This window comes from Pichia kudriavzevii, chromosome 1, assembly GCF_003054445.1.
Source record: "Pichia kudriavzevii chromosome 1, complete sequence".
Taxonomy (NCBI): Eukaryota; Fungi; Ascomycota; class Pichiomycetes; order Pichiales; family Pichiaceae; genus Pichia; species Pichia kudriavzevii.
The window spans coordinates 2018768-2037178 of record NC_042506.1 but is presented as its reverse complement, the minus strand read 5'-3'; the positions used below and the strand labels follow the sequence as shown (position 1 = coordinate 2037178).

The 18411-nt window shown below is 36.9% G+C and overlaps 9 protein-coding genes across 9 annotated transcripts; 4 read left to right on the top strand and 5 right to left on the bottom strand.

The window, feature by feature from the left end:
- Positions 1–94: 94 nt before the first annotated feature.
- On the top strand, positions 95–2530 carry C5L36_0A09300 (uncharacterized protein; the record flags this gene model as incomplete). The annotated part of the gene is made up of 1 exon (XM_029463954.1): positions 95–2530. One exon carries the CDS (start codon positions 95–97, stop codon positions 2528–2530), a length of 2436 nt encoding a protein of 811 aa, XP_029319814.1.
- A 948-nt stretch (positions 2531–3478) lies between these two features.
- Positions 3479–4738, bottom strand: C5L36_0A09290 (uncharacterized protein; the record flags this gene model as incomplete). The annotated part of the gene is made up of 1 exon (XM_029463953.1): positions 3479–4738. One exon carries the CDS (start codon positions 4736–4738, stop codon positions 3479–3481), a length of 1260 nt encoding a protein of 419 aa, XP_029319813.1.
- Positions 4739–5010: 272 nt separating this feature from the next.
- C5L36_0A09275 (uncharacterized protein) lies at positions 5011–5265 on the bottom strand (the record flags this gene model as incomplete). The annotated part of the gene is made up of 1 exon (XM_029463951.1): positions 5011–5265. One exon carries the CDS (start codon positions 5263–5265, stop codon positions 5011–5013), a length of 255 nt encoding a protein of 84 aa, XP_029319812.1.
- Positions 5266–5971: 706 nt separating this feature from the next.
- C5L36_0A09280 (uncharacterized protein) lies at positions 5972–6265 on the top strand (the record flags this gene model as incomplete). Its single annotated transcript, XM_029463952.1, has 1 exon — positions 5972–6265. The coding sequence occupies one exon, from the start codon at positions 5972–5974 to the stop codon at positions 6263–6265; it is 294 nt and encodes a 97-aa protein (XP_029319811.1).
- Positions 6266–6451: 186 nt separating this feature from the next.
- C5L36_0A09270 (uncharacterized protein) lies at positions 6452–7912 on the bottom strand (the record flags this gene model as incomplete). Its single annotated transcript, XM_029463950.1, has 1 exon — positions 6452–7912. The coding sequence occupies one exon, from the start codon at positions 7910–7912 to the stop codon at positions 6452–6454; it is 1461 nt and encodes a 486-aa protein (XP_029319810.1).
- Positions 7913–8190: 278 nt separating this feature from the next.
- On the bottom strand, positions 8191–9297 carry C5L36_0A09260 (uncharacterized protein; the record flags this gene model as incomplete). Its single annotated transcript, XM_029463949.1, has 1 exon — positions 8191–9297. One exon carries the CDS (start codon positions 9295–9297, stop codon positions 8191–8193), a length of 1107 nt encoding a protein of 368 aa, XP_029319809.1.
- A 555-nt stretch (positions 9298–9852) lies between these two features.
- On the top strand, positions 9853–10476 carry C5L36_0A09250 (uncharacterized protein; the record flags this gene model as incomplete). The annotated part of the gene is made up of 1 exon (XM_029463948.1): positions 9853–10476. One exon carries the CDS (start codon positions 9853–9855, stop codon positions 10474–10476), a length of 624 nt encoding a protein of 207 aa, XP_029319808.1.
- A 1806-nt stretch (positions 10477–12282) lies between these two features.
- On the top strand, positions 12283–15090 carry C5L36_0A09240 (uncharacterized protein; the record flags this gene model as incomplete). Its single annotated transcript, XM_029463947.1, has 1 exon — positions 12283–15090. The coding sequence occupies one exon, from the start codon at positions 12283–12285 to the stop codon at positions 15088–15090; it is 2808 nt and encodes a 935-aa protein (XP_029319807.1).
- A 253-nt stretch (positions 15091–15343) lies between these two features.
- On the bottom strand, positions 15344–18301 carry C5L36_0A09230 (uncharacterized protein; the record flags this gene model as incomplete). Its single annotated transcript, XM_029463946.1, has 1 exon — positions 15344–18301. One exon carries the CDS (start codon positions 18299–18301, stop codon positions 15344–15346), a length of 2958 nt encoding a protein of 985 aa, XP_029319806.1.
- Positions 18302–18411: the final 110 nt, after the last annotated feature.

The window sequence follows — 18411 nt, the reverse complement described above, 5'->3', positions numbered from 1 at the left end:
TGATGGCAAACATTTCCTATTCTATTTGATATACAATTGAAGGCTACATATTTAGTACCCGTACAACTCTCAAAGTAGGCAAGCGTGGTCAAATATGAACATAGTTAAGAGATTTCTCGCAAAGAAACAACCAGTTATCTTAGATGAGTTGATAATTATTCCATCCGGTCAACTTTATCTTGTGCGTTCGCCATCCTCGCCGAAGTCAGAGAATGAATGTTTGTATAATGATGCTGCTTTAACCATTAGAAACACAATCCACCAATACAACTATGAGCTAGTTCTTTGGAAAGGAAACGAATCTGATTCAGATTCTCTGAATGATGAAGAAGATGAGAATTCAGAGGCACAAGATGAATTCTTTGAAAACGAATCAAATGTTTTGAAAAGTTTCGTAATTGATCAAAATTTGAAAGTATGTTTATTTGAGCGGTATGGTGAAAAAATAATTTCATGGAAAGATATGGAAGGGGACTTTGGCGACATGTTCGAATATAGAATCAACAAATCTGTTCCAAATGATACAATTGAACAGTTCATGACGTGTATCTGTAAATATGAATATGAAAAAAAGTATGAGAAATCAAGTGAGTTTGTAACGGCTAAGGAGTTGCAAGAGTTTATTGTTGAAAGATCAGAGCTTTTTGATAGTTGTTTGGATTCGGCGTATACACCGTCAAGCTCAAGTACAATCAACATGCTTCAGCTATTGAATAAAAACGAGAATAAGGTAGAATATGGTGAGGATAACGATAGCTTTTACGAGAATTCCAATAGTGACTCTGATAGTGACTCTAACAGTGAAGGGGAAGATTATGCTAAGTTTGAAGATGCAGCAGAAACACTTTATTCCGATATCTCAAATGATGATTTGAAACAAAGAATCCCTTTGGATGATTTTCCCTGTAAATCATACATCTATGATCCAACATCAGAAGAGTTCAAACCGAAGCATCTAAACGTATCTGTTTTTCTTTATGAATTATCGAATTGGACCTATTGTATGGAAGTTAAAGACCGTGTAAATGGTGCCAATTATCTAGTTGCCGCCCTTTCAAACCAAATGGATCCCGCATTTAGATTTGAACAGTTAGCATTTATTTTCAATGTGTTCACTTCTATTAATGCATTCACATGGCTACTAAAATTTCAGGATAAGGACACTTATGAAAAATTTCAATCGATATTTATGAAGTTACATTGGCAATATAAAAATCAACAACTATGGCCGACAAACGCTACTGATGAACACTACTTAGTTAATACATTTGAGGATATGGATATCGATGATCCACATTTTGAGAATAATTTACCAGAAGATACTGATTCAAGTACAGACTCCGATTCCGAGGAGGAGGTTGCGGGAACTTCTAATTTGAGAGAAACTAAGTATAAGGCGCGTGTTGATTTTGAGGAGTCGGAGGATGAGGAGACACGATTTGTGGGTAGTAGTAAAAACACGGGTTTAGTGTTAGGTTTGAAAACAGACAATGCTTTTATTTCGAGGGGTGACAAGATAGGCATCTTTAGGACAGATGATGGCACCCTTCAATTTTCCACGACGATTGATAAATTAACGTTTTCAAAAAATGGTAGTAAGCCAATTGTTCCATCCAAAATGCTTCTTTTAGAGAATGATAAGACGATGATTATTCAAGATAACAAGAATCGTGATAAATTGCATAAACTGGATTTAGAATATGGTAAGATTGTTGAGGATTGGGAACTAAGGAAAAATGATAAAGACATACCGATTGAAAGTTTTACGACTAATACAAAGTTTGGTGATTTGATGAATGATCCAACATTCGTTGGAGTGTCCAGCCAATCTATGTTTAAAGTCGATCCAAGAATACAAAACGGGTTTGTCTCCAATGACAAGACATATAAGACCAAAACGAATTTCAAACATGTTTCAACAACAGGAAAAGGTTATCTAGCAGTTGCAAGTAAGAATGGTGAAATTCGATTATATGATCAACTCGGTAAAAATGCGAAGACTCTACTACCGGCTCTAGGAGATGAAATTCGGGGATTAACCACATCCAATGATGGTCGGTATGTTCTAGCTACATGCAAGACGTACTTATTGTTGATTGATGTATTAATACAGAGTGGAAAATATGAGAATAAACTAGGATTCGAGAGATCTTTTGGTATTGATGCCAAACCTATGCCAAAGAAACTCCAGCTTAAGCCAGAGCATATAGCTTACATAAAGAAAAAACATGGGTTGGATGTTAAGTTTTCAGTTGCCAAATTCAATGAAACTTCTAGAGGCGATGAACCTACGTACATTGTCTCATCAGTTGGACCCTTTGCAATTACATGGAATTTCCGTAAGGTATTAAACAATGTGAGAGATAGCTATAAAATTAGGGCTTATCAAGATGATGTGATTATGGGAGAATTCATCAATAAAAATAACAAAAAGATGGTTTTAACTTTATCGGATGATATTACAATGACTTCGACGTCATCCTTCAAGGCACCTAAACACGAATTTTCAGTTGTCAAAACAGCTTTTTGAGTTTTTTTTGTTCTGTTAGTATACGTCTCACCCCCCTTCCTATCTTCTTCTCACGTATTATTCGTTCTGTTTGTATAAAATCATGTATAATTATAACTGCTATTTCCGGAATAAAAAAGTATCCTTCATTTCTTGTCCCCAGATTTTCGTATAAGCAAATAATTTTTGTCTGATAGTAGGCTTGAATTTGTAGCTGGAGCCAAGACCTAGTTCACTAGCAAGTTTTGAGTTCATCCTCATGCCGCCTGGCGGAGGAGGAGGAGGTAGGTTATTCACCATTGCGTGAATTATTCGTACATAATAATGAAATTTAGGGGATGTTATAAGCTATACTCGAGTTAGTGTATGTTCGTTTTTGCTTGGGGGTTCTTTTTCTTTTGGCATACATACCGTCCGATACAGCCACTGTTCGAACATCACTCTGACAGATGGAGTGGGTAAAATAGGTGTAAAAAAAATGTGCATAAATGTTCAGGTACGAGTAGGGGGATGGTTTGTGCAGATCGTGGCCCATAAAATATTCTGAAGTTGCGGGCAGATGAAAAACTGTATTATGAAACTTGCAGATTACCCAAACAGGAAATTTGGGAAAGAGGTAGATAGAGTAAGGAGAACAGAATCCCTATAGAATAATCCGAAAAGGAATGCGTGTTTGTGGAGACCTTAGGCAAAGATAAAAGAAAGTTTACGATGATGCATAGATATATATATATATATCATGCTTGACACTGAAATTCAAATGAGAGAATACAGAGCAGTTTAAAAATAAAGCCTCGAACGTGTATGACAATGAGAAGGATGCATTTGAGGCTATAGCACAAGAAAGGAAAGCAACAAGGTAAGCAGAATTCAAACAAGAAGATACAATCTTTTATAAAACCAAGTAGGGAAACAATAGATACAAGCAAAATTCAGGGAGAAAAGCCGATGGTACTAATCCGGGATATGTCACAAGGAACTGAAAGATTCACAAGCGAGTGGAAATTCAGTTTTCCAAAGGAAAAAAACCATTTCATGAAGGGAGTTAGCGTCCAAGATTTCAAGCAGACAATGCTCTTTAACAATCTTAACAACGTCATTATCTAGTGATTTGTGAAAATCGAGTAGACGAGATTCCTCCAAATGTGGATCAATTTCCGAATCATTACCTAAAATGAATTTGGTAATCGAACCAATGATGGATAGCAATTTCAAGAAATCGGACATAAAATATTTGTATAAATAATAAGTGTTATGATCATTTATGATGTTGAGTTCTTTCACATTAAATGTGTCTCCATCAGAAAAGTTCCAATCAACAATCAAATTCCAATTTGATAAAAGATCACATGTGTTAACTGAATAGAAATTACAAGGTGTTTGTATTAGGCTTTTAAGAATATTAAATTTTAAGATTAGGTTTTTAGAATGTACGAGCAGCAAAATCTTGTCAACAAATTTATGGTTTATGTTCCCCTTCTCAGTCAAGTTTTTGATTAGAATACACCTTTCCTTTGAGAATCCTGTGAATTTGATACTTTGACAACGTGTGTGAATTGAGCTACTATTTTTTTTTTGGGAATTGATATTAAGAGTATCCAATATATCATCAATCGAAGTTGAGACTAAACTTGACAATGGGCTTACATTTAACATATAGGAATTTGTCAAGGTGACATTTAAAAACAGATTTGTTTCGTTAGTATTCGAATTTATTGGATTCTGGATCGAGTTAACAAATGTGTTGGGAGATGATTCCCTTAAGGGTGGGAAAATGGGAAGAGTGTTGCAAGGTTCATCAACGGATAAGTCTAATGATGAGGTTGATGAATTGAATTCAGGTTGTGAAGGGAAGGTATTTTTCGTATTATGAGTATAGTTTAATAAATTTCCATTAAGCAAAGAGTCATTATGCTCAGTTAGTGGTTCATGAATATTTGAAACATGATGATCCAATATATCATAATCTGTATCTGAAAGTAAAGCTACATTGTCGTTGAAGCTGTAGACCCAATTACTGTTATTGATTCTAACAGTTATACAAGTTTGGTTGATATCCGACGACAAGTTAGTTGCATATACATCTGGTGATTGTGATTGTGGCAATGATGGAGATGGTGGAGACGATGTTGATGTTGATGTTGACGTTGTAGGAGAGGACAAGCGCAGTAATGAGGATCTGGACCATAGACTATCCAATGTATTTTCTGTGGTAGAAGGAGCCTGCATATTAAGTGATGAGACAAGACAGTATACAAGAGACAAGAAGATTCCCCCGAGAAGGAAAAGAGAGAGAGGCAAATAAAGATAGAATCAGATAGTATAGAATCAGCAGATCAAGAGAATTTCAAATAACAATGTCAACTTGACCAAGCACTCTTGTAGATAAAGATATAGATGTAGTGATAGAAGTAGATATAAATCGAGATAGAGATAAGGAAAAAGATAGAGATAAAGACGGTTCTCTTGATAAAGGTTGATATCAACACTATTTTATAATCCTATATACATATACACACACACACACATATATATATATATATATATACATACAGGTATATCGATGTGGATATCTGTATAAATATATATACAACTATATGTACATGTATATTAGAATCTCCAAAGGGATAACTGTGTCTGAGCCTCCTACAAGAAATGCCCCCTCCCTCCTGTAGGGAGTCGTGGCTCCTCTTTCTCTCTTTATAATTGGCTATTTGCGTTGTTTCTACGAGGAAAAGGGAACTAAATTTGCACATTAATTTGTGCTATGCAAACTAGTGCCTTTTCTGCTAATCTAATTTCTCGCTCCGCCTGACTGCATCACGTGCAGGGGCGAGACGAACAGAAAACGGAGATATGGAAGTTGTACCATGTTATCTTTCCCGATGTCCAATGAGACAATTGCCTTGTCTTGTGGTTGGTTATGTAGTACCCTTTTGAGAAATTGTTAGAGGGAACCTGGTAAAGGAAAACGAGGATAAAGAGAAGGAAAAGGGTCCATTTGGATCGTTCCATTTCTGTGCTCTACAGTATAACAGTCATGGACATGAGGATCAATAGATAGTGAGTCCATTACAGTAGTGCGAAAGGGAGTATAGGGGGACATAGAAATTTTTTATTTTTTATTTTTTATTTTTTATTTTTTATTTTTTATTTTTTATTTTTTATTTTTTATTTTTTATTTTTTATTTTTTATTTTTTATTTTTTATTTTTTATTTTATTTTATCCTATTTTTGATTAATTTTGCATTGATTTTTTTGTCAAATGAGAAACTCCCAAAAAAGCGAAAAAGGAGGAAATCCACAGAGAGGCAACTCTCGAATTGGTTGGACACACGAGTCGGTGCAGGTTACAGTCAACAGTGGCCATTTCGTTCACCTTGCTTTCAACTGAACATACATCGTACATCCCCTACTCTACCCCCTCCCCCTTGCTCTTGCAACAAGATCAGTTCCATCGTCATGTCTACCATTTTCAGAAGAACAGTCACCACCTTGATCCCTCCTAAGATTGCCTCTCCAGCTAACTTGGGTTCAAACCCAGCTGCAAAGAGAATGCAAAGCATTGTTGCATTCTACTCAAAGCTTCCAAGAGGTAACGCTACTGTCGAAACCCCAAGAACCCCATTTGCTATCTACAGAGAGAAATACAGAAACAAGGGCTCTCCAGTTCTTCACTTTGCTGTTGGTTTCTTATTGTTAGGTTACGGTCTTGAATACTATTTCCATTTGTCCCATGAAAAGGAACACCATTGATTTATATAACTCACTAGTTATATAGATTGCTTGGATAATAGACACCTTTATTTAAATCGATCTCGTTATATTCTATTTATTATATTTACATGAATGAAATGCAATTTTTATTAAGCAAGAAAGGGTAAAGACAAGATAATAGAAACTAAAATTAAATTCAAAAGCAAAAATTTCCTTAGAGTTTTTTTAATCACTGTCTTGTCTTGTTTTGTCTTGACTTGTCCTGTCAAGCATGTCATTGAATGCCAACTTCTCGTACGGTTTACCCTTTACTGAACCTTGTAGTTTTTCCAATTGGTGGATCTTATTCCATCTCTCCCAGTCGACCGGCTCCATGCCTCTCTCTTTGAGAATACCTTCAATAACTGCCCTCCCCTTCTTTTCATCATCATCCTCATTTTCCTTCTCCCACTCTCTTAGAATTGTATCCGCAACAACTTCACTATCGGCAACCGTAGAATTGATATTCCCCCGAGATGCATTGCTCACCCATCCAACACAGTATGAATGGTCCACATTTTCAACTTTTCCGTTGTTATTTGGTATTCTGCCATTCTCAAATGGTATACCTAGTTCTTTGAATTCTTTCAACGGTTCACATTTGTATCCAGTCGCCAATATCACCAGCTGGTTCTTAACGGCTCCTATCTTGCCCGACTGCTCAATCGTCCATTTGCCATCTTTGAAAAGTAGCTGGTTTTCAGCTACAATTGTCTCAGAGAGTAGCCTCTCATTATGAACCTTAAACCCTACTGGAGACTTGAGGTACTGTAGATTCCAAAACTTCCCATTTTCGACTTCTTCTTTGCTGAATTCCCGATGGTTATATTTGTTTAATAAGGAGACCCGTCTCTTGTTGATTCTGTTTAACTTGACATCGGCTAGTTGCTCCTTGAATGACGAATCATTCCAACCTTGGAAATAGACACCTAGCTTATCCATTTCCAACAGTTCCCTCAACTCTTTATTAGTGAATTTGCTATCCAAAACCCCTCTTCTAGCCAACACGTTGACCCGCTTGACTCGACTTTCAGCTAGAGTTGCCAATGCTTTGGATGAGATGTCGGTCTTGGACCAATATCCGTCACTTGGGGCAAGCAATATCCGAACGATGTCTATTGCTACATTCCCATTGCCCACAATAGAGACATCGGTCACCTCCTTCAGTGGAATTTCGTAGTCTTGGTGATTTGGATGACCGTTATACCAATTGACAAATTCATAAGAGGAGATTATGCCTGGATGCTCGATACCTGCAACTTCGGGTAAGTTGGGCAAGCTTGATCCATATGCATATAGGATATCATTATAGTTATCATACAATTCCTGTAACGAAAGAGACTTGGTAGAATCTTTAGACACAGGGACGTTACCAAAATACTTGAAATTGCCCAAAGTTATGAACTCGGAGATATCGTTAAACCGATCAATACAGTTCTTAACTTCCGGATGGTCTGGGGCTACCCCGTACCTGACGAGTCCAAATGGGGACGGATGTTGCTCAAACATATCAATTTCAACATTACCTGCATTTTTCTTCAAGATGTTCAAAACTGTGTAGAATGCCGAAGGACCAGATCCAATAACAGCCAATTTTTTCCTCCTGTTTATGGTAGATATTTGACGAAACTGTTTGATTCCAATCATTTTTAGTTCGTGCTGAGAATACCAGTTCAATTGGCCACTACTGTTGAGAGTGGAGTGATAAATTACTGAGAAAGAGAAAGAAAGAGAGAGAGAAAGTTTAAGATAGGACAAAATCGAAATACATTTAAAAATATTGTCAGGGTATTTTGAAGCAGTCCTTCATATAAATATATGTAGATTTATACATGAGTAATATGATATTCGGTATTGTGTTAGTGTGGTATATCTACGCGAGTAATTTTTTTTTTTTTTTTATCGTATTTGCGTGAGAAGACCAATTAGTCCACAATTTGGTACTCTCTCTGTACTTGTAAGATGGGTAAGTTGACAGAACACCAATTGTTGTCTCTCAACCATTTCTTCTTGTCTGGACCCGAAGCTTTGGCAAGTACGTTTTGGTAGTCATCCTGCATGAGCTTCTGTTCTCTGATGATGAGTCCCGTATCGAAATCAATATAGAGACGAGTATCAATGATTCGCACCAAAACCTCATCAACCCTGATAAATAGCCGTTGTAGAATTAGTAGACAGTTAGACATGACTCTAATTTTGATGTTCAAAACAGAGATACCGTTGTCACCCAATTCGTCTTCGTATAGGATCATGTCGTCATAGAATTTGATGGGATTGTTACTGGATAGCTTATCCAGGGGGATTTCTCTATCGTTGTCCACGATCCAAGCCCCTTCTCCGCTCAAGACCGTCCCCTTATAGTGAGAGGTGTAAGTCCAATCGTAGGGCTTGTACATTTCAAGAGACACGTTTTCGGAGTTTGCGTGCTTCAACTGCCTGCTTTTGAACCATTCGTTTGCGTAACTTACCTTGATCAAAGTGGATGGGTTTCTTTCCACCAACTTCAAGGCATCCAAGGTGTTGAACATTATATGGAACTTCTTGTCAACCGTGAAGACTTCAACCTTATTGTTTCCAAAGATCATTTCGGGCACAGGAATACCTTCTAGAATGGCTTCGAACTCCTCTATTTCCTGTGCATTCAAGATGGGAAGCCTCTGTGTAAGAATGCACCATTTGTTGTTTATACAGATGGACGGGGTATCCTGCACGGGGAAAGTAGCGACCGGAGCCGGGATGATGACTTTCCCACAGTCTTTACACAACGGGTTCCTACAATGCGGGCTAGGCGTTGCAGGTACGAGGAACGGTGCAGGAGTTGGGGCGGTAGTTGGAGTTGGGATTGGATCTGGAGCAGGATCTCGATTTAAATTCGGAATTGAGGCAGGGCCATTCTCAGAATTGGGCTGGTGTACTTTTAGAACAGGAGGGTTACGACTACCTGTAGTAAGCCTGTGCATTTCACGGGCGGAGTTGATGGTGAATGCATCGATTGGGTTTTTGAACAGTTTGTTGTTGCTCTGGTTGGACATGTTATTGCAAGGCGCAAAAGGGGGAGGAAGGAGTATGGAGGCACTCGGCTGAGCAAGCACTTGAACGCTATATGTCTCTGTACCGGTGGAGATATGGGCTAGACTGCGGGTGTGGTTGCAGTTATAATGGTGGGTTTAGCGGTTGCTGTTAGTGGAATTATAGTTGAAGTAAAGTATTTAACAAGAGAGCCATTCAAGTGAAACGGCTAGAAATTCATGTCACTGTAGCGCGCCATTGTGAAGGAATAAAAAAAAAAACGTGAGACGATCCACTCGTGGCAATACTGCATGGGAAACTATCGATATATATATATATATATACATATACATATATATATGTATATATCTGTACACGCAAGAATATACATCAGTGTATATATGTATATGTGAGTGTAAATTATACGCATACCAATTACAGGGCCTTATAATAGTGAGCAATATACACATATATACCCCATTGAGTAGGTATATTACGTATTTCGAAACATCACACGGATACAGCAGGAGGTCATTATCATTTCGAGTAGGTTAGTTAGTTAATAAGATTGAAACGTCATGAAACATCTAGGACTACTAAGAAACAGCAGAGGAGTTTTCATATCCGTTGTTATTGGGGTTCTGTTAGTGTACCATTTGTTGAGCAATGGACAGACCAAAGTGCAGAATGAGCCTGTTTCAGGCGGGAGTATTTTAGCTGGGAATGCTGTTGTCGCCAGCGAGATGGACGTTACCAATGGGGGAGAGGGTGTCGATATGCCGTTCATGCCCAAGATGGGTAACGAGACACTCAAGGCAGAGCTCGGACGGGCAGCATGGAAGGTGTTGCATACGATCTTGGCGAGGTACCCCGAGGATCCGTCAATAAGGGAACGTGAACATGTCTCTCAATACATTGATTCGTTTGCACAGGTGTATCCTTGTGGTGACTGTGCTCGTCATTTCATCAAGTTGCTCAAACGGTATCCGCCCCAGTTGAACAGCCGCAAGAATGCTGCCATGTGGGGGTGTTTTATCCATAACAAGGTCAATGAACGATTAGAGAAGCCCATCTACGATTGCACTAGCATTTTAGACGACTACGATTGTGGATGTGGGGAGGACGAGGCTGGTCTTGACGAGACGCGGGAGCACCTGCAAAGCATCCAAGTAGAGAGTTACGAGGAGCGAGTTGGAGGGTGAAGACGGCAGTAAACGGTGTTGGGGTTGGGGTTGGTGTAGGTGTCCTGTCTTTTATTGACACTTGTCTATTTCAGTCAACTATATCTAGAAAAATACATCTATATATATATATATATTTATATACATATATTAAATGTTACCTTTGAAGAGAACCGATAGGGGCAACAACGAGCTGGCCGTATTGGAAAAAAAAAATCCCCCCCCCCCTACCACGCGAAAGTGAGGAAAAAGAAAAGGGCAATTTTAATTATCTCAAATTCTAAACACCGTGGGCCTAAGCGCCGTTTAGAGAGGGTGAACTTGGTTAACGCCGCCCCATAAACGCGTAAATAGAATTGTCAATGTACTTATAGTGCATGGGCGTAAACGCCGAAGGCAGATGTACGCGTTACTCTCCCTTTAGAGGGTGGCTAATAGGGTATAGTGAATCACAGTCCAGTTTCACTTGTAGCTGACAAGGGAAATAACTGGCATGGGAACCCTTGGGAATGCACATTGAGTTTACCGTACAGTTACTAATCTTGGTGTGTATGTAAATAGAAACATATATACAAGTAGAAACATATACAAATAGAAACATATACAAATAGAAACATATACAAATAGAAACATATACAAATAGAAACATATATAAAAGTAGAAACATATATCCAAATAACAGTAAAGGCCCAACTTGGCTAACTCTGTTCCACTATGCTCTTGAATCCAACGAAACGAACTGAGACGACAGACATGCACTCCTAACACCGAACCGGGGTTACCTTTTAAAGGGTCCTCTTTCCAACCTCCTTAGCCTCCCCCCTCCCTTCCCCCCTCTATCCCGGGACTTATTCCATAGTTCTCCACTGGCGTAAACACATAGATACAGAGATACACTATACAAACACAGACCCCCTAATACACACTACGCGGATTACCAGTCATTCCCCGTAATTCCCCGTCATTTGGACCATTCTCCTAATCTCTCCTACTCGATGAAGACACTCTCCCCATAGTAACTTTCTCCTCGGACTCCGACCGCCTGATTGTTATAATTGCCGGCGAATTCTCTCTGAGAAGCCATTTCCGCCGGGCTCCGAGCGGGGTCCGGGCAGTTTTGTCGGGTAACCGCACAGAATATATGCAAATTGCGCGGATGCCATTGGTTCCGGAAGGTGGGAACGCAAGTCCGCGACCTTAACACACGCGTCGGGAATAGCTGTAAAGACGGATAAAATATTTGAGATATTTTTTTCCCCCCATTCCCCTATTTTGATGCATATTTGTTCTATTTCAATGGCCGGGATGTCGAGAATAGTGAAATTTCCGCAGTAAATTATCGGGGTTGTTACTGAAAAAAAAAAAACCCATCCATATTACCATCACCTATAACATCAATTACCAATACTATTACCATTGATATCACTTGTAACTACCAAACCATCACCACTATTACCCGTATCTGTATTAGTATAGCCAGTAAGGATCAGCTTTAAGCTGAAATAAGCCGTACTTTAAAACCATTACGGTGAAAAGGCCTTTATTTGGTGGTATGACATTGAGCCCTTTATTTTGTTGCTCTTTTTGTACAAGGGAATTTTTTTTTTTTTTGGGTATCTCTAGAACCCGTTTTTTAAACCATCTTGTACTGCTGTGGTGTTTTTCGTCATTAGGAGTACTTGCCTACTTGTCTTTCTGAGCCATCTCCTTTTGGCTCTTGTTGTATCTTCTCTTTCTCTTATCCTCTTTGACTGTACTATCCTCTATAACGCTTCCATGTGCTAAGCTTTTAGATACTGAAATATATACTCATCTCATTAGCTCATCATGTCTTTGAATATCACAAATAAGAGAAAAATCATTCATCATTGTACATCTTCTTCCTCAGAAACATCAGAGACATCAGAATCATCAGAATCATCACGACCATCGGATCTCTCAGGTTTGTCCTCTAAACCTTTGGTAAAGAGACATAAACCCTCATCTGCTTCGATCTACCCTTCTCCTGAAACTTCGTCTCCTTCATCCCCAAATTTGGCTAGAATTATTAACCCACTAAATTTGAATCTATCTTATTTACCTTCTAATCACTCAAACTTGAAACATCTGAAATCCTGTTCAAGGTGTAGGAAACACAAGACTAAATGTAATTATATTGACGTGGCCCCTTATTCTTGTTCCTCATGTGCTAAGAGAGGGTTAGTCTGCGAATTGGAAGTTGTTGTTCCAGTTAAACGATCAAATATTATTAAAAACCTCTCTAATGATATAGAGAATTTGAAGAAATTGGTTAATGATTTAATTGAGAAAGACCTCTATCTGAAATCGTTATGTAGAGAAAAAGGTATTAAAGTTCCAGGACTTATCAATAATATAGATTCTTGTTCAAGGGATTACTCCTGTACAATGGGAACAACAATTTCTCAAAACACAAATCAAAATAATCATAATGGTCATTGTCATGAAAACAGATGTGGATTTGGAAATGTACAGCAAGATATAGGAAGAGAAGAGGCAGAAGAACAAGAGGAAGAGGAGGAAGCAGATGACGATGATGACGACGATGATGACGACGATGACGATGACGATGAAGAAGAAGAAGAGGAAGAAGAAGAAGAAGAAGGTAATGCAAGAGAATCAGATAAGAAATCAGAAAAAACAAAAATGAGAGACAACTCACATATAAACGTAGAAAATTATAATAGTCAGCAGCTGAGAAAAATCAAGACTAAGAAGACCCAACTAATTCCTACTAACGAAACAATTACAAACAACTTAATGAACGATACAATTATTACGAGTTTAATGAATGAAACAATTACAACCAGTCTAATGAATGAAACAAACACTACAAGTCTAATGAATGAAACGAACCCAACGAGTTTAATGAACTACCCCAAAAACAACACTCCTCTTCAACTCCAATCGAGTCATAATTTTACTTTGAATAAATGTCAACAATCAATTGGTAATATAATCACCCCAGAATTAACAGACGCAGAATTGGATGAAAAATTATTTGATAATCCAAACATAAAACTCTATAGCTTGAATGATATCTGTTGTTTCTCATACTTAGAAATCAACCAATTTATTGATAATTTCAATGCAAACTATTTACCCTTCTTACCAATTTTTTCTGAAATTAAAGACATAGACCATCTATTCAATACAAATAAGTTGTTATTTTGGACAATTGTATTTATCATTACGGGAAATATCGATATCTATAATCGATATATCATTAAAGAAATCTTGTCATTCACAGATTTGTCCACTACTCCAACTACCGCCATTTCTTCTTCCGTGGGAAAAGACACTCTCGATTCAGTTACTCCAATTTTACTACTATGCTGTTTCATCACCAAGATGAATTCTACCAAATATGATATAAAGGATGAATTGGACACCTCAATTTTTCAATGGTTGAAAGTTTGTAAGGATAGCCTCCAGAAAAATCAACTCGTCAATGAAAAGTCATCACAATACGAGAAAAATGTTTGGTCTTCCATATTTATATTGGGTAACTTCTATTCCTTCAGATTGGGTCTAAAATGGAGCCAACAAATAGACCTTGTCCTTGAAGATCAAAAGGAACAGTCCAATTATATAGGCCAGATGCTAAATGTCACAATATTGTTTTCCAAATTGATGGACACCTTTTTATTCAACAATGACCCACACTCGGTGAATAGTAATGACCTATTGTTGTTGAAATCATTATCGAACTGGAAATTTAAATTGAACACTATGAAGTCAAATTTGTCCTCTCTTAGTGGCTCTTCTCTAGCTCCTTCATTGTATTCAACCATCTTATCCTCCTTCAATTTCTTGAGTTTAATATTTATCCTCTTTGAACCCCAAAATGAGAATTTACTCAATCACCAAATCACTGATATAATCCGAATTTCAAATGATTTCTACGATAGTATCAAATATCTAGATTTGTTCAAATGTCCAATTCACTTGAAGATTTCTCTGGAATGTTTTTGTCTTGTGCTGTCAAAGTTATGTTACTCTCCTCTATTCTTATCTAACAGTTCAATAGATCCATTGGATATAACTCCAGTCTATACTAATTTATTCAACAGATTGATTTCCTTTGTCGAATTCAATGATACAAAGTTTATTTTCAATCTATTAATGGATTTTGATTCAAACGTTAAAGTTGATTTCTTCTTGATTGACGTATTTGATATGTCAAGTTTTAAATCAAAATTATTACCTGGGTTAATATCGGATTTTAAGAAATTCAACCAAAAATTTAGATCTATCGATTCCAATTCAAACCGCCTCAGTGAGACCATATCAAAGTTCAACTCCTATAATTTGAACTTTGATAGATACAATGAGAACTTTAGCATTTTCAGAAATAAAGTTGATCTAGTTATACTTTATTCGAACGAAATATTGAAGTTGCCAAGTGCAGAGAATGATGTCAAGAACCCTTCAATCTCTTCAATTGATTCCTCTTCCTCTTCCCTTGGCTCATCTCCTTCCTTGTTTGAAAACAATGGCTTTATTAATCCTTCAGTTCACCTACAAAGCCCTCAATCGATCAAGAAAGATATTCAAGTCCAGCTATCTTCTCAATCTGACGACATGGATTTACTACAGTCCTTGAGCTGGAATTGATGTTTTTGCTCTCAGAATTTACTCGTTTATCTCAAATTTATTCATTCATCTATTTATTCATTCATCTATTTATTCATTCATCTATTTATTTATTTACTTGCTTTTTAATGACCAACACTCCTCTTTCTTCAATCTATTCTTTTACACACTACATTCTATTAATATATATTTTCACATTTATGTATCTAGCTTTTTAATGAATCTATTAATTTTCTGCTCATTGCCATTTTTTTCTCATCTCACTCTTCTTTAATTACATGATTACACAATCATCGGCCCCTAACCCATACACCACCTTATCGATGTTCCTCTTGATCCTATCCCAATCAGTACGTCTGGAAACAAATTGATATACCTCTTCGGGAGTGAAAACTCCATTGTCTCGTCCAACGTCGATAATCAGCTTTCCCAAGGATTTACATTGGGCCTTGAATTCGCTTGATGACCGACTTGAGCAATCAACCAAATATAACTGGTCAATCTTTTTGAAACCAATGAGATACTCTATTGCCGGCTTGATCCTATTCTCCTGATAGTATCCATACAGTGAATTAATATCGTAACTGAATTGTATACCACCAATAGTCGATATTTGGAATTTCTTCATTAAGAGCTGAATCAATAATGTAATCAATCTGTCTCCAAGTTCCTGCTTAAACACATCCATTATTGACTTGTCAATCGAATCTTGGAGCAACGAGAAATGTGATTTTAATACATTGAGACATATGTTACACCATTCACTTGTATGCCCCTCATTTAATGGTAACATTTCAATTGTTTCAATATTATATACACTAGATGAATGCGCAATGTTACATGCAAGCGTTGTAGAATGGGATGATGCCGTCCTCAGCGATGCTGATGCCGATGATGATGGGGCTGATGAAACTACCACTGTAGTCGAAGCAGGTGCAATTTGCCGTGATGAAATAGTAGATGTATTTGACTTGGATTTATTGTTCAATGGAATTGGCCCAACGCACTCTTCAACTTTAAAGCGAATTTCAGATATTATTATATCAATACTGATGTCTAGCCCATTGGCAACATACTTATCAAGTGTTGATTCTAGTAACTTAATTAACTTCTCAACATTATTCATACGTAGAAAATCTCTAGAATATTGATTACTCGATGGTATTATTCCAGTATCCACAAGTTCGTGCTCATAGAAGACATTGATCATTTGTAAAATAAGATCTCCAACATCGACTAGCTCGATAAAATTATTAACAGGCTCTACTGTTTGATTACCCATAATTGGTTTGCTGTTACCGTCTTTCGTGATATTAACAGGCTTATAATTCTTTAATCTTTCTAAGGCTTCCAAAAATCCGGGCTTAATGTGATTATTGATTAAGAGGTTAAGCATATCACTATAGATATTCATACAGGTCTGATGGATTTGTTTGTTTAGCTGTTGGGTTGTGGAATATTTGGTTAATCCAATCAGCAGATCATAGCTGTTTTTAATATGTTGCAACAATATAATTGTTAAATCAAGAGAAACCAAGCTTTTCAAATTTTCAACTTTACCTGCTAGAATTTTCAGTTTTGCAGCCATATGTGTCAATTTAACCTCTTCAACCTTCTCATTTTCGCCATCACTTTTCCTTTCAGTTTCCCCTCCTTTGCCGATTTCACTCTCATCTTCAATCCCCTTATCCAATTCACTTTTCTTCAAGTCCTTCGATCTAAAAGTGAAAAGATTAGTAAACGCATTAAAAATCTCAAAATTAGATTTTTTATTGTCGTTATCATCTTCATCTACCAGTTTGAGAATCTCGTTCTCGACATTCCTCTGAACCTTTTGATTGTTTGTCTGCCATGCATTTATCAATTGAATCAATGATAAGTGACATTGTTTAGGCAACTCGTTGGAGAAATCAATGAGGTACTGTTCATAATAATAATTAACGAAGCCACAAACAATTCTAATGTAATCCATCGATGTTTTTTCATTCGAATCTTGTATTATCTCTGTATTTGGATACTTTAAATTTTGTAATGTTGAGATGCATCTAGAGTAAATATACGGAACACATTGAAAAAACAGTGATTTCTCGTTGGTTATATTTATGAATGGATTAGTTGCATCATTATGGTCTTCATCTTGCAAAGTTGGTGTTGTTTCGCTATTATTCTGCTGTGATTGGTAAAACTGTGGATTGACTATATCATCTAGGGAGTCAATCTGCCTAGATTTTGAAATAATCCTATCAAATAATCCACCAATCAGATAATTACTCAAGAAGTTTTCAATAATTTTCAATATGATTGGGATTTCATCAATGTTACGCCCGATAATTTTATTATCCCTATCAGATCTAAATATCATATTCACTTGATTTAACTGTCTATCTAGCAATATTTTAACCTGGTCTAACATTTCATCAATTTTATCAAAATCAAAAGAATACCCTTTTACAATACCACGTTTAGGAGCGGCATTTTCATTTTCTTTGATAAACCACTGATTTTGAAAATCATCTTCATTGAGTAGCCGTATATATTCTTCATTATATTTATCGATAAAGTACTCAAGTAACGACTCAAGTGGGTCAATCGTAATTTTTTCATGATCGATATTCAAATAATCTAGTGCAGTGATCAAATTTAAAACAACCTCATATTTTTCGTCTTTCAGTTGAAGGTCAATTTCTTTTATTAACGAACTCACAAATAAATTTAGAATAGTATTGAATCTCATAATATAAGTGCTGTACTCATCATCGTCAAGATATAGCTTTAAAAAGATACTGATACTTGTGAATAGCTTTGCTTGACTAATCGGTGTACTATATTGATTGAAAATATCCACATTTTGAATATCCACGTTATTGTCAATCAAAAGCTGTTTCAATATTGGTGCCATCTGTTTATATATACTAATAAAAACAACTCTTGAGATATTAACATCACTAATCTTAAATGTGAAACAGTTCAATGGGGTCAGTTTGGCCTCCTCCACATCGTTTCTCACTAGCTTATCATTGTCATGGTCAGACCAAGTTCCTAAAGTCTTGAGCTTTTGAACCCATAATCCATGATTATTCATTACCGCATTGTATGTATGTTTGTTGATTAAACTGAAATTTACCAAATCGTTGAGGTTTTGAATGTTTTCCGCAATTCTTTCAAGGATAGACCCCGGAATCTCACCAGGACCAACATCATTACCCATCGGCAGAACAAGAAGTTGCACCATTCCCCGTTACTGTTTTGTAAAGCCCACTCGGAGAACACAACAAGTGGTTTGCTAGGTTCCTAATATTCTTGCCCACACTTCTTGAAGTTGTTATCATAAAGGCATTATTT